The following is a 12,972-nucleotide window of genomic DNA, read 5'->3' as shown; positions in this document are numbered from 1 at the left end:
AGTCAACATCCTACTCATGAGTTTTATTACCCAGGAAAAGCTGTTTATTTTGGGGAAAAAGTAAATAAATATTTCCCTGGGAATAACTTGTTTTATTTTTAATTTTACCTCATGTTTAGTTCTTGAAACACTTGTTCTCCAGCCTTAAGTTTAACTAAATAGAAAATCTGTCGTTCAATTTGAAAAGAAATAATCCGTAATCCGCTGAAGAATTTATAGCGGCTGTTAAACTGTGTCACTTAAACTGCCAGAAAATTGATGATTAATAGAATGTTTAGAAGATGTTTTTGTTCATTGAACAAGATGTGATTTTTTTTGTCATCAGAAAGATTTTCAGGACACACAGAAACCTATGTCTGGGTGCCAGTCGGGGGTCATAGTGTGTGGGGTGTTAGGGTCATGGGACACACACCTGTGTGTCCTCATTCTAGAGGTTACAGAGTCAGTGCTTCTGTATTTAATGTCGCACTTTACTTGAATAGTGCAGAACATTGGGGTAAATTTTAACATCATTAAGCAAGTCATAATTTTAGATCATTCTCTGTACTGTTCTGTGAATTCCTGTGAACATGAATATTAATTCTTGAGTTTCACTATACAGAAAATACCTTGTAATTGCCTATTCCCATGTGTCCAAACGTTTTGTGATTGACATTTTTTTCCCATAAGACATCTCCCTCTTAACAGATGTCTATATGTGCAGATTATGGTTTTTGAAAGTGGAACCTTGGAGATCATAGTCACTGTAATTGCTGAACTCAGAAGAAACTCTTCAGAACTGTGCTCTTGGCCCAAGACTGTATGCATGGAATCATTAGGGTTCATGGTTCTTCCTGCAGTCTCACAGTGCTGTGTGGCATTTTGCAGAAGTGCTGTGGGATTCGAGTGTTGCTGAGGAAAGCGCTCCCTGTTCCTATTCCTGTGTGCGCGTCCCTGGCTTGGAGGAAGCGCTCTGAGGAGCCTCCTGTGACGCTGTCAGACTTTGTCCCGGGAGCCTCCTTAATTCACATACTTCATCAACTGCTTTTCTTTCTTTCTTTTTTTTTTTTTAATTTCTTAAAAGCTGGAGAAGTTTTTGGTTTATTTTAACCCTTTGTGGGAACACGTTCAGTTCTGATGGACTTTTTCACACGTGACGATTTTTAAAACTGCTCTCCAAAGTAGTCTTAAACTGAGAACAGTTCAGTGCTGTTGGTGTTTTTCATGCGGTATGTTTGTCAGCTGAAGTTCTCTCATTTGGTTCCCCAGCACTAATGAAATCTATAAATGTTTCCTATCTTACCAGGCAAACGCTTCTGTTGTGTTTTACTTTTAAATCACTTATGCACCGTTTTTTGCCTTGCAAGAGGAACTGGTTTGTTTAAAGAAAGGAAACTAAATAAATCCTTTAAAACAGTAGCAGGAATGAAGCATTTTATACTGTCTCCTCCCCTCTGGTTCTGAATTTTGGTGACAGGTGTATTTCTTAATGCAGATACGAAAAACAGTAGCTCCGTATCGAATACACTGACAAATGGATGTCTCATCAATGGACATTTGGACTTCCCTTCCACGACACAGCTCAGTGGGATGGAGAGCAGGAGTGACCAGTGCTTGACAGGACCTAATGGAATTGGCGGTGGACTAGTTCCAGGACCGCCGTTTCCGAGTAGCCAGGGTTCTCCCTGTGTTAATGGGACTGAAGAGCCAGAAAAGGGCACGAGCGTTAACCCCGAGATGTGCGGCTCTCTGCACCTGAACGGGAGTCCAAGTAGCTGCATAGCCAGCAGGCCTTCCTGGGTGGAAGATATCGGGGAGAACCTGCACTACGGACACTACCACGGGTTTGGAGACACTGCCGAAAGCATCCCTGAGCTGAGCAGTGTGATAGAGCACTCCAACTCCGTGAAGCTGGAGGAGGGGCACGACAGCGCCGTCCTGGGCACCATGCACCTGTTCCACGGCTCTTAGGGCCGAGGCCGCCGCTTGGACACACGAGGCCTCCTGCTAACCAACTCCGAATGCTAGTGTAGCGTCAACCTGAAGGAATGCCACAACTTGTGCTATTTTCTTACACTTCAGCTTTCTGAGAAGGTGCGCTCTGCTCGGCAGGTTCTCGCCGAGTCCCAGCATGAGCGCAGGTAGGCTTCTTTAGCACACACGTGTCTCTCCGTGGGACAGTGGGGGCCTCTCTCAGGGTGCACTTTTGAAATTTAATTTTTCTGCTGCCAATCTCAATATTTTCTCTTGAATACCATCACCGTAAATCGCCATTTTTCCTTCCGTCAAATTAAATCGTATCTGATCAGGATAGATTGCAGACAGTGAATGAGGTGCCTAGTAATTTACCCCTTTGCACGCGGGCATCATTTTGAAGAGCTTGCTTTTACTCTTTCCAGTAGAATTTTTGACAGAAGACAACTCTTTCCCTATGCAAGGTACAGCCTTACAAAGATTTCTTGCAGTGATTTGTATGAAGAAAAGAACGTTTGTCTTTTTCAAAGTCTTTTCATTGATAACTTTGCTACGTGCCGTGTGGTGAAGGTCTTACTTGTAGACACACGTATTGGTTTGGGGACATGAGTGGTCCCTTCTTTAATGGTGTAGCTCACTGCCCTGGATTTCACTGAAAGCACCTGCAGCCTGGGACTGACGACTTCTGATTTGATGTGTTTTTATTCCACATTTCCTACTTGGACTCTAGGATTTTTACCACAGATAATGGTTTCCCCTATATGTAGTGGAAGTTACTCTTTGTAGGGGACTGTCAGGTCAAAATATTTAACTGATTCTTTTGACATATATTTTCTTTTTTCCTTGTTTTTGTTTTTTGGGGTTTTCTGCTTTAAAATATATACCACTATGTATATCCAGTTAACTGAGGGAATTTTGAATCTCTCTTAATAAAGCTGCATTAAGTTTATGGTTTTATAGAAATTAGCTTCTGTTTAGGCAACTAGTGGTTACACTGTGCAAATACTGTCATGAATCTTTACTTTTCTGATTTTTGTAATAAAAATTGACGATAGAGGATGTGTCAGATGAACAAGACCAATGTTCTCAGAGTGTTACTAACATTTTGTTTTTAAATTGTCCTTTACACATGGAATAAACAAACGCTCACGCCCGATGTGTCTCTGGGTATGCTTCCCTGCGTGAGGGTGGTCCGTGGGAGGAACTGGAGAGGTCGACTTCTACTGCTGCCTTTCATTTTGCTTGTAAGATTCCATCTACTCTTCTGATCCTCCCATGTAGTCCTTTTCACCGCTTTTGGTTCGTTCACATGCTCTAATTTTATGAACACTCTCACTGGATCTCTCTTGGGGGTAGGGGGAGGTATAAATTGCTGTCAGCTAACAGTATTGTCCCTGCATGCTTATTTTCATAAAAGACACAACCATAGTTTCCTAAACTTCTTTGGGCCGGCACGTATTAATAAATGTAAGCCTTTTAAGTATATAAATTAGAGTTAATAACGGCAACAGAATAGCCATTCTGGCATGCCTAGTATGTTATTTGAAACGTTTATTTTTGTACGTGATGGAAAAACCTGCTAGACCAAGTGAAGGAGCACGAGCCTTTGGAATTGTCACAAAAATTACTCTGTGCTGAGAGCAGAAGTCAGAACATCTGCCGTGTCACCCTCGCCTTCTCCCGTGCAGGGTCAGTCATCACGCCCGGACGCAGGTGACCTCGGAAACCTTTTTAAGGGACTGATCATGAAGCCACCCAAGTGGCTGAGTTTCAAGACAGAGGAAACCTAATGCCGTTCTCTCATTCCCTGCGTGGACTGTATTTGAAGGTATCTCAGAGGCTTCCTGGTGAACTAATATTTGCTGGAAAACATTAAATGAATCTCTTAAAATACGCTAAAGGTCAGAACATTTGGTTAGCCATGGAATTGGGGAGAATATGACTGCTTCTTGGGGATAAGAATATTGCATAGAATCTATATTTCGGCAACCTCTGTAATTCAGTGGGTGCATGATACATTGTGGTTCAAAGTCACTGACATAAAGTGCTTACAAATACATAAGATTGTTAGGCTGGAATTCTGTCTTGCCTGGAATTTGCTTCAGAACAATGTAGGACTGGAGAGTGAATGGGACGAAACTCAAACAAGATCTGGGCTGAGCTGATATCAACATTGGGTACGTGAAGGTTCGTTATTCTGTCTACTTCATATATAATTGGGGAAGAATTTTTTAAATTAGGACTTTAAGAAGAAAACAAATGTTCTAATACTTCTAAAAACTGCAGACATCATTTTGACGTTGACCAAGAATAAGCTCAAATTTTGCTCTGCTCAACTTACCAAAATTCATTTCATGCTGAACTCTCACGGTAGTTCACTGGTTCTTAACATTTGGTCTGAAGAGCCTTTTAGGTGCTTGTATTAAATACTAGTGGCAAGCAGCTGGAAAGTGAAATAAATAAGTCCACTTACAGTAACATCAAAACCATAAAATACCTAGGAGTATGTCTTAAAAGGTGTTCTAGACCTCTACACTGGAAACTATAAAACACTTGTGAGAGAAAGGTCTCTGTAAATGTGTGGAAGTATGTAGTAATTGAGAAAGGAGAGGTATTTTAATAGCCTTTGCAGTTGATCATGGGTACCAGATACAAAATCAAAACTCTGCAGAGGTGGTTTCTACAGCAATGGTTTCATAAAGGTTCAATGTTGAATCAGAAACCATATGGATGAATTTCTTGTACTCAGTTACATTAAATCTGTTTATCTTGTACTTTGAATGGACGGCTAATCATGCATGATTTTATAACATCATGCCTTAATGCCTTAGCTATCTGGAAAATATTCTTTTTTTTTAATCTTCCTTTTTTTTTTTTTTTTTTTTTTGGCTACACTGCACAGCTAGTGGGATCTTAGTTCCCCGACCAGGGATCGAACCCCTGCCCCTTGCAGTGGAAGCATGGAGTCCTAACCACTGGACCGCCAGGGAATTCCAGAAAATATTCTTTAACTGAGGTCCGCAGACCTTCCAGATGTTGAAACATTTCATTTAATATTTAGAAAAACTCATTAATATCACTAACTATAAAAGTCCGAAGCTGACTTCATTCGCCACATATACTGTCATTTGTTTTCCTTGAAGTGACAGGCTCACTTGGTTAATCTTCTTTTAAATCACATCTGCCAAACATAAAAAGTCATATAAAGTCTTAATAACCATTGTCAATTATTTTTAAATAAAAATGATGTTTCTAGAAAGAAAGCAACTGGTTACGTTGTAACACAACCACCCAGGCAAGTGCTTTCCCTGGAGGCAATATTGTACTTTGTTCCACGTGCTTTCCATTTCATCACAGGACATGTACTCAGTGGTCGAGATGTAATATGTATTTTTTGCTTCATCAAGGACATTTTTAAGTGAAATTGGCCTTTTTTAACTGCACAGCAGTGAAGAACATAGTGGTAGTCAGGACAGTCGTTGCTGAGGCTTCACCGTTGCTTCTGAGCCACACTGCAAATGTCAACACAGGAGAAAGCAACTCACATCTTGATAACATAGCTGTGACCTCTTGGGTCCCTGAAATGGTCCCCGGGTCCCAGGGAGTCTGCTCATCCCAGTTTGAGAACTGCTGGATCAACTGTGCCGTTAGCGTTTGGGCCGATGAGACCTCAGCAACTGAGGGATAAATGCTGGGATCTAGACAGGGTTCTTTGAATTGCTCTTTAGGCCTTTCTGTAGATTGAATTTTTTAAACAGAGCAACAGAGAATGGAGGAAGACTAATTGGAGACAGAAACGTAGAAACCTTTCTGAAGAGTTTTCCTGAAAAGAGGAGCCAGGAAGTAGGCTGTAGGGAGAAGCAGACGTGACATCAAGAGAGAGTTTGAAGAAGGAAGATACAGGAGGGAAGGCTGGAGGCCCAGGTGAGCACGTGAGAAGGGGTGGGTCCCCTGATGGTGCTCGTTTCTGGTGAACTGTGAGCCCCCAGCTTGGGCAGGTGGTTTCCAAGAGACACTGGCATCCCAACCTGTGGCTGCAGCCATAGGTGATCCTGGGCAGAAGGGCCGAGTTGACTTTGAGCTGAACCGCGTTACAGTTCAGCTGAGCCAGCTGGACAAAGCAGCGGTTGGAGTGGCTGGGATTTAAGCTGAGGAGGGGGGTGGTGGGGGCGGGGGGCAGTTCTGATGGAGGTGATGGCGTTGGCTAGTCAGGCACTGCGGGGACAAGACGGTATAGTCACCGTGAACAGTGAAACAGCCCGAGCAGAGTGAAGGGCCAGGGTGATCCAGGCAGCAAACCCTCAGGGGAGGAGGGACAGGCTCCGGATGGGGGCATAAGTGCAGCCAGTGGTGGGGCGATTGCCGGTGCTGGCTGATGAGGGGGTGAAACTGGGCCAGGCCACCCCCCCAGGCCGGGTGGGGCCTTTCATTTCCTAACAATACTGTAAATATGAAAGAATTTTTTGCATAAATTTGTCTCATACCCAGTTATCTTGCTGAAGGTTCCTAGTCGAATACTTCTTTGGTTAAGGCTTTTTTTTTTTTTTTTTTTTTTTTTTGCGGTACGCGGGCCTCCCACTGCCGCGGTCTCTCCCATTGCAGAGCACAGGCTCCGGACGCACAGGCCCAGCGGCCATGGCCCACAGGCCCAGCCGCTCCGCAGCACGTGGGATCCTCCCGGACCAGGGCACGAACCTGTGTCCCCTGCATCGGCAGGCGGACTCTCAACCACCGCGCCACCAGGGAAGTCCTGGTTAAGGCTTTTAAATTTTGTAGTCATATTTTATACCATACATAAAAATTAACTCAAAATGGATTAGAGACTTAAATGTAAGATCTGAAACCATAAAACTAGAAGGAAACATGGAGAAAAACTTCTTGACATTGGTCTCAGCAGTGATTTCTCGGATATGACACGAAAGGCGCAGGCACAAAAGCAAAAACAGACAAGGGTCACTGCATGTCACTAAAAATCTACACATCTACTCAAACAACCAACCAAGTGAAAAGACAGCCTATGGAATGGGAGAATATATTGGCAAACCACGTATCCGATATGGGGATAATTCCCAAAATATGTCAGGAACTCCTTCAACTCAATAGCAAAAAAACAAATAACCTGATTTTAAAATGGGCAAAGGAAGGGGATTCAAGATGGCAGAAGAGTAAGACGCGGAGATCACCTTCCCCCCCCCCAAGTACATCAGAAATACATCTACACGTGGAACAACCCCTACAGAACACCTACTGAACGCTGGCAGAAGACCTCAGACCTCCCAAAAGGCAAGAAACCCCCCACCTACCTGGGTAGGGCAAAAGAAAAAAGAATAAACAGAGACAAGAATAGGGCCGGGACGTGCACCAGTGGGAGGGAGCCGTGAAGGAGGAAAGGTTTCTACACACTAGGAAGCCCCTTCGCGGGCGAGACTGCAGGTGGCAGAGGGGGGGAGTTTCGGAGACCCGGAGGAGAGCACAGCAACAGGGGTGCGGGGGGCAAAGCAGAGAGATTCCCACCCAGGGGATCGGTGCCGACCAGCACTCACCAGGCCGAGAGGCTTGTCTGCTCACCTGCGGGGGCGGGCGGGACTGGGAGCTGAGGCTCGGGCTTCGGTCGGAGCGCAGGGAGAGGACTGGGGTTGGCGGCGTGAACACAGCCTGCAGGGGGTTAGTGCGCCACGGCTGGCCGGGAGGGAGTCCAGGGAGAAGTCTGGACCTGCCGAAGAGGCAAGAGATCATTGTTTTGGGGTGCGCGAGGAGAGGGGATTCAGAGCGCCGCCTAAAGGAGCTCCAGAGACGGGCGCGAGCCGCAGCTAACAGCGCGGACCCCAGAGACGGGCATGAGACGCTAAGGCTGCTGCTGCCGCCACCAGGAAGCCTGTGTGCGAGCACAGGTCACTCTCCACACCCCCTTCCGGGGAGCCTGTGCAGCCCGCCACTGCCAGGGTCCCAGGATGCAGGGTCACCTCCCCCGGGAGAACGCAGGGCGCGCCTCAGGCTGGTGCAACGTCACGTCGGCCTCTGCCGCCACAGGCCCGCCCCGCACTCCGTGCCCCTCCCTCCCCGCGGCTTGAGTGAGCCAGAGCCCCCGAATCAGCGGCTCCTTTAACCGCGTCCTGTCTGAGCGAAGAACAGATGCCCTCAGCGACCTACACGCAGAGGCGGGGCCAAATCCAAAGCTGAGCCCCGGGAGCTGTGCGAACAAAGAAGAGAAAGGGAAACCTCTCCCAGCAGCCTCAGGAGCAGCGGATTAAAGCTCCACAATCAACCTGATGTACCTGCATCTGGGGAATACCTGAATAGAAAACGAATCACCCCAAATTGAGGAGGTGGACTTTGGGAGCAAAGACATATTTTTTTTTCCCTTTTTCTGAGTGTGTATGTGTATGCTTCTGTGTGTGATTTTGTCTACATAGCTTTCCTTTTACCATTTGTCCTAGTGTTCTGTCTGTCTTTTTTCTTTTTTTAGTATAGTTTTTAGTGCTTGTTATCATTGGTGGATTTGTTTTGTAGTTTGGTTGCTCTCTTCTTTTTTTTATTTTTAATATTTTTAAATAATTGTTTATTTTAATAACTATTTTATTTTATTTTATCGCTTTCTTTCTTTCTCTTCCTTCCTTCCTTCCCTCCCTCCCTTCCTCCCTCCCTCCCTCCTGCTCGCTCTCTCTCTCTCTCTCTCTGTCTCTCTCTCTCTGTCTCTCTCTCTCTCTCTCTCTCTTTCTTTCTTTCTTTTTCTTTCTCCCTTTTATTCTGAGCCATGTGGATAACAGGCTCTTGGTGCTCCGGCCAGGCATCAGGGCTGTGCCTCTGAGGTGGGAGAGCCAAGTTCAGGACATTGGTCCACCAGAGACCTCCCAGCTCCACGTAATATCAAACGGCGAAAATCTCACAGAGATCTCCGTCTCAATGCCAAGACCCAGCTCCACTCAACGACCAGCAAGCTACAGTGCTGGACACCCTATGCCAAACAACTAGCAAGACAGGAACACAACCCCACCCATTAGCAGAGAGGCTGCCTAAAATCATAATAAGTCCACAGACACCCCAAAACACACCACCAGACGTGGACCTGCCCACCAGAAAGACAAGATCCAGCCTCATCCACCAGAACACAGGCACTAGTCCCCTCTACCAGGAAGCCTACACAACCCACTGAACCAACCTTAGGGACAGACACCCAAAACAACGGGAACTATGAACCTGCAGCCTGCAAAAAGGAGACCCCAAACACAGTAAGATAAGCAAAATGAGAAGACAGAAAAACACACGGCAGATGAAGGAGCAAGATAAAAACCCACCAGACCGAACAAATGAATAGGAAATAGGCAGTCTACCTGAAAAAGAATTCAGAATAATGATAGTAAAGATGATCCAAAATCTTGGAAATAGAATGGAGAAAATACAAGAAAAATTTAAAAAGGACCTAGAAGAACTAAAAAGCAAACAAATAATAATGAACAACACAACAAATGAAATTAAAAATTCTCTAGAAGGGATCAATAGCAAAATAACTGAGGCAGAAGAACAGATAAGTGACCTGGAAGATAAAATAGTGGAAATAACTACTGCAGAGCAGAGTAAAGAAAAAAGAATGAAAAGAATTGAGGACCGTCTCAGAGACCCCTGGGACAACATTAAACGCACCAACATTTGAATTATAGGGGTCCCCGAGAAAAAAGAGAAAAAGAAAGGGACTGAGAAAATATTTGAAGAGATTATAGTTGAAAACTTCCCTAATATGGGAAAGGAAATAGTTAGTCAAGTCCAGGAAGTGCAGAGAGTCCCATACAAGATAAATCCAAGGAGAAGCACACCAAGACACTATCAAAAATTAAATACAAAGAAAAAATATTAAAAGCAGCAAGGGAAAAACAACAAATAACATACAAGGGAATCCCTATAAGGTTAACAGCTGATCTTTCAGCAGAAACTCTGCAAGCCAGAAGGGAGTGGCAGGACATATTTAAAGTGGTGAAAGGGAAGAACCTACAACCAAGATTACCCTACACAGCAAGGATCTCATTCACATTCAACGGAGAAATTAAAACCTTTACAGACAAGCAAAAGCTAAGAGAATTCAGCACAACCAAACCAGCTTTATAACAAATGCTAAAGAAACTTCTCTAAGCAGGAAACACAAAAAAAGGAAAAGACCTACAATAACAAACCCAAAACAATTAAGAAAATGGGAATAGGAACATACATATTGATAATTACCTTAAATGTAAATATATTAAAAGCTCCAAACAAAAGACATAGACTGGCTGAATGGATACAAAAACAAGACCCATATATATATGCTGTCTACAAGAGACCCACTTCAGATCTAGGGACACATACAGACTGAAAGTGAGGGGATGGAAAAAGATACTCCATGCAAATGGAAATCAAAAGAAAGCTGGACTAGCAATTCTCATATCAGACAAAATAGACTTTAAAACAAAGACTATTACAAGAGACAAAGGACACTACATAATTATCAATCCAAGAAGAAGATATAACAATTGTAAATATTTATGCACCCAACATAGGAGCACCTCAATACATAAGGCAAATACTAACAGCCATAAAAGGGGAAATCGACAATAACACATTCATAGTAGGGGACTTTAACACCCCACTTTCACCAATGGACAGATCATCCAAAATGAAAATAAATAAGGAAACAAAAGCTTTAAATGACACATTAAACAAAATGGACTTAATTGATATTGATAGGACATTCTATCCAAAAACAACAGAATACACTTTCTTCTCAAGCGCTCATGGAACATTCTCCAGGATAGATCATATCTTGGGTCACAAATCAAGCCTTGGTAAATTTAAGAAAATTGAAATCGTATCAAGTATTTTTTCTGACCACAACGCTATGAGACTAGATATCAATTACAGGAAAAAATCTGTAAAAAGTACAAACACATGGACGCTAAACAATACACTACTTAATAACCAAGAGATCACTGAATAAATCAGAGAGAAAATCAAAAAATACCTAGAAACAAATGACAATGAAAACATGATGACCCAAAACCTATGGGATGCAGCAAAAGAAGTTCTAAGAGGGAAATTTATAGCAATACAATCCTATCTTAAGAAACAAGAAGCATCTCAAATAAACAACCTAAGCTTACACCTAAAACAATTAGAGAAAGAAGAACAAAAAACCCCCAAAAGTTAGCAGAAGGAAAGAAATCATAAAGATCAGATCAGAAATAAATGAAAAAGAAATGAAGGAAACTGTAGCAAAGATCATTAAAACTAAAAGCTGGTTCTTTGAGAAGATAAACAAAGTTGATTAACTATTAGCCAGACTCATCAAGAAAAAAATGGAGAAGACTCAAATCATAGAATTAGAAATGAAAACGGAGAAGTTAACAAGTGACACTGCAGAAATACAAAGGATCATGAGAGATTACTACAGGCAACTCTATGCCAATAAAATGGACAACCTGGAAGAAATGGACAAATTCTTAGAAATGCACAACATTCCAAGACTGAACCAGGAAGAAATAGAAAACATGAACAGACCAATCACAAGCACTGAAATTGAAACTGTGATTAAAAATCTTCCAACAAACAAAAGCCCAGGACCAGATGGCTACACAGGCAAATTCTATCAAACATTTAGAGAAGAGTTAACACCTATTCTTCTCAAACTCTTCCAAAATATAGCAGAAGGAGGAACACTCCCAAACTCATTCTACAAGGCCACCATCACCCTGATACCAAAACCAGACAAAGATGTCACAAAGAAAGAAAACTATAGACCAATATCACTGATGAACATAGATGCAAAAATCTTCAACAAAATACTAGCAAACAGAATCCAACAGCACATTAAAAGGATCATACACCATGATCAAGCGGGGTTTATCCCAGGAAAGCAAGGATTCTTCAATATACGCAAATCAATCAATGTGATACACCAAATTAACCAATTGAAGGAGAAAGACCATATGATCATTTCAATAGATGCAGAGAAAGCTTCTGACAAAATTCAACACCCATTTATGATAAAAAAAAAAACCTTCCAGAAAGTAGGCATAGAGGGAACTTACCTCAACATAATAAAGGCCATATATGACAAACCCACAGCCAACATCATTTTCAATGGTGAAAAACTGAAACTATTTCCACTAAGATCAGGAACAAGACAAGGTTGCCCACTATCACCACTGTTATTCAACATAGTTTCAGAAGATTTAGCCACAGCAATCAGATAAGAAAAAGAAATAAAAGGGGGCTTCCCTGGTGGTGCAGTGGTTGAGAGTCCGCCTCCTGAAGCAGGGGACATGGGTTCATGCCCCGGTCCGGGAGGATCCACATGCCGCGGAGCAGCTGGGCCCGTGAGCCACGGTTGCTGAACCTGTGCGTCCAGAGCCTGTGCTCCGCAATGGGAGAGGCCACGACAGTGAGAGGCCCGTGTACCACAAAAAAAAAAAAAAAAAGAGTGAAATGAAAGTAGCAACACATAAAAATAACCTATCAGAACTGCTTTCTGCTTGTCTCACATTATACAAAAGAGAATTGGTTTTTCTAATTTTGTATTACATATATAGATGCATTCTAAAAATGGGACTTTGTGAGTGAGCCCATAATTTTGTTGTTGATAATATACATTATACTCTGTGTACACGTAGAAGGTAGAGGTAGGGAATCTAATCACAGGAAAAAATGTACAAATATTTTAGGTAAATTTTATTTGCATCTCTCCATTTTACTTGGGTTGCTCTTGTAGATACAACAGCACTGTCACACTGTTTACTTACTTGTATCCACTGTGAGTCTAAAAACTCCTTGACTTTGCATCCCCAGAACTTACCATGCTTGAAAAGTTGTTTTCAAATTAAGTTGTAAATAAATTTTAAGTGAATAAAAAATAAAATGGGCAAAGGATCTGAATAGACTTTTCTCCAAGGGAAATATACTAATGGCCAACAGGTATGTGAAAAGGTGTTTTTTTTTTTTTTTTTTTTTTTTTTTTTGCTAATCATCAGGGAAATGCAATTCAAAACTTTAATA

General features: G+C 42.6%; 1 protein-coding gene across 2 annotated transcripts in view; it reads left to right on the top strand.

Annotated features, from left to right (window-relative positions):
* The window catches only part of ANKRD10 (ankyrin repeat domain 10), a 33,071-nt gene extending 29,964 nt beyond the window's left edge, over positions 1-3,107 (top strand). For both annotated transcript variants that reach the window (XM_019921015.3, XM_073795411.1), the window contains one exon: positions 1,475-3,107. In XM_019921015.3, the coding sequence (XP_019776574.2) occupies positions 1,475-1,950 (476 nt within the window). In that variant the 3' untranslated portion in view covers positions 1,951-3,107. The remainder of the gene's footprint in view (positions 1-1,474) is intronic.
* Positions 3,108-12,972: the final 9,865 nt, after the last annotated feature.

Source organism: Tursiops truncatus, chromosome 18 (genome assembly GCF_011762595.2).
Source record: "Tursiops truncatus isolate mTurTru1 chromosome 18, mTurTru1.mat.Y, whole genome shotgun sequence".
Taxonomy (NCBI): Eukaryota; Metazoa; Chordata; class Mammalia; order Artiodactyla; family Delphinidae; genus Tursiops; species Tursiops truncatus.
The sequence above is the reverse complement of the archived record's forward strand: the minus strand, read 5'-3'. Positions and strand labels throughout refer to the sequence as shown.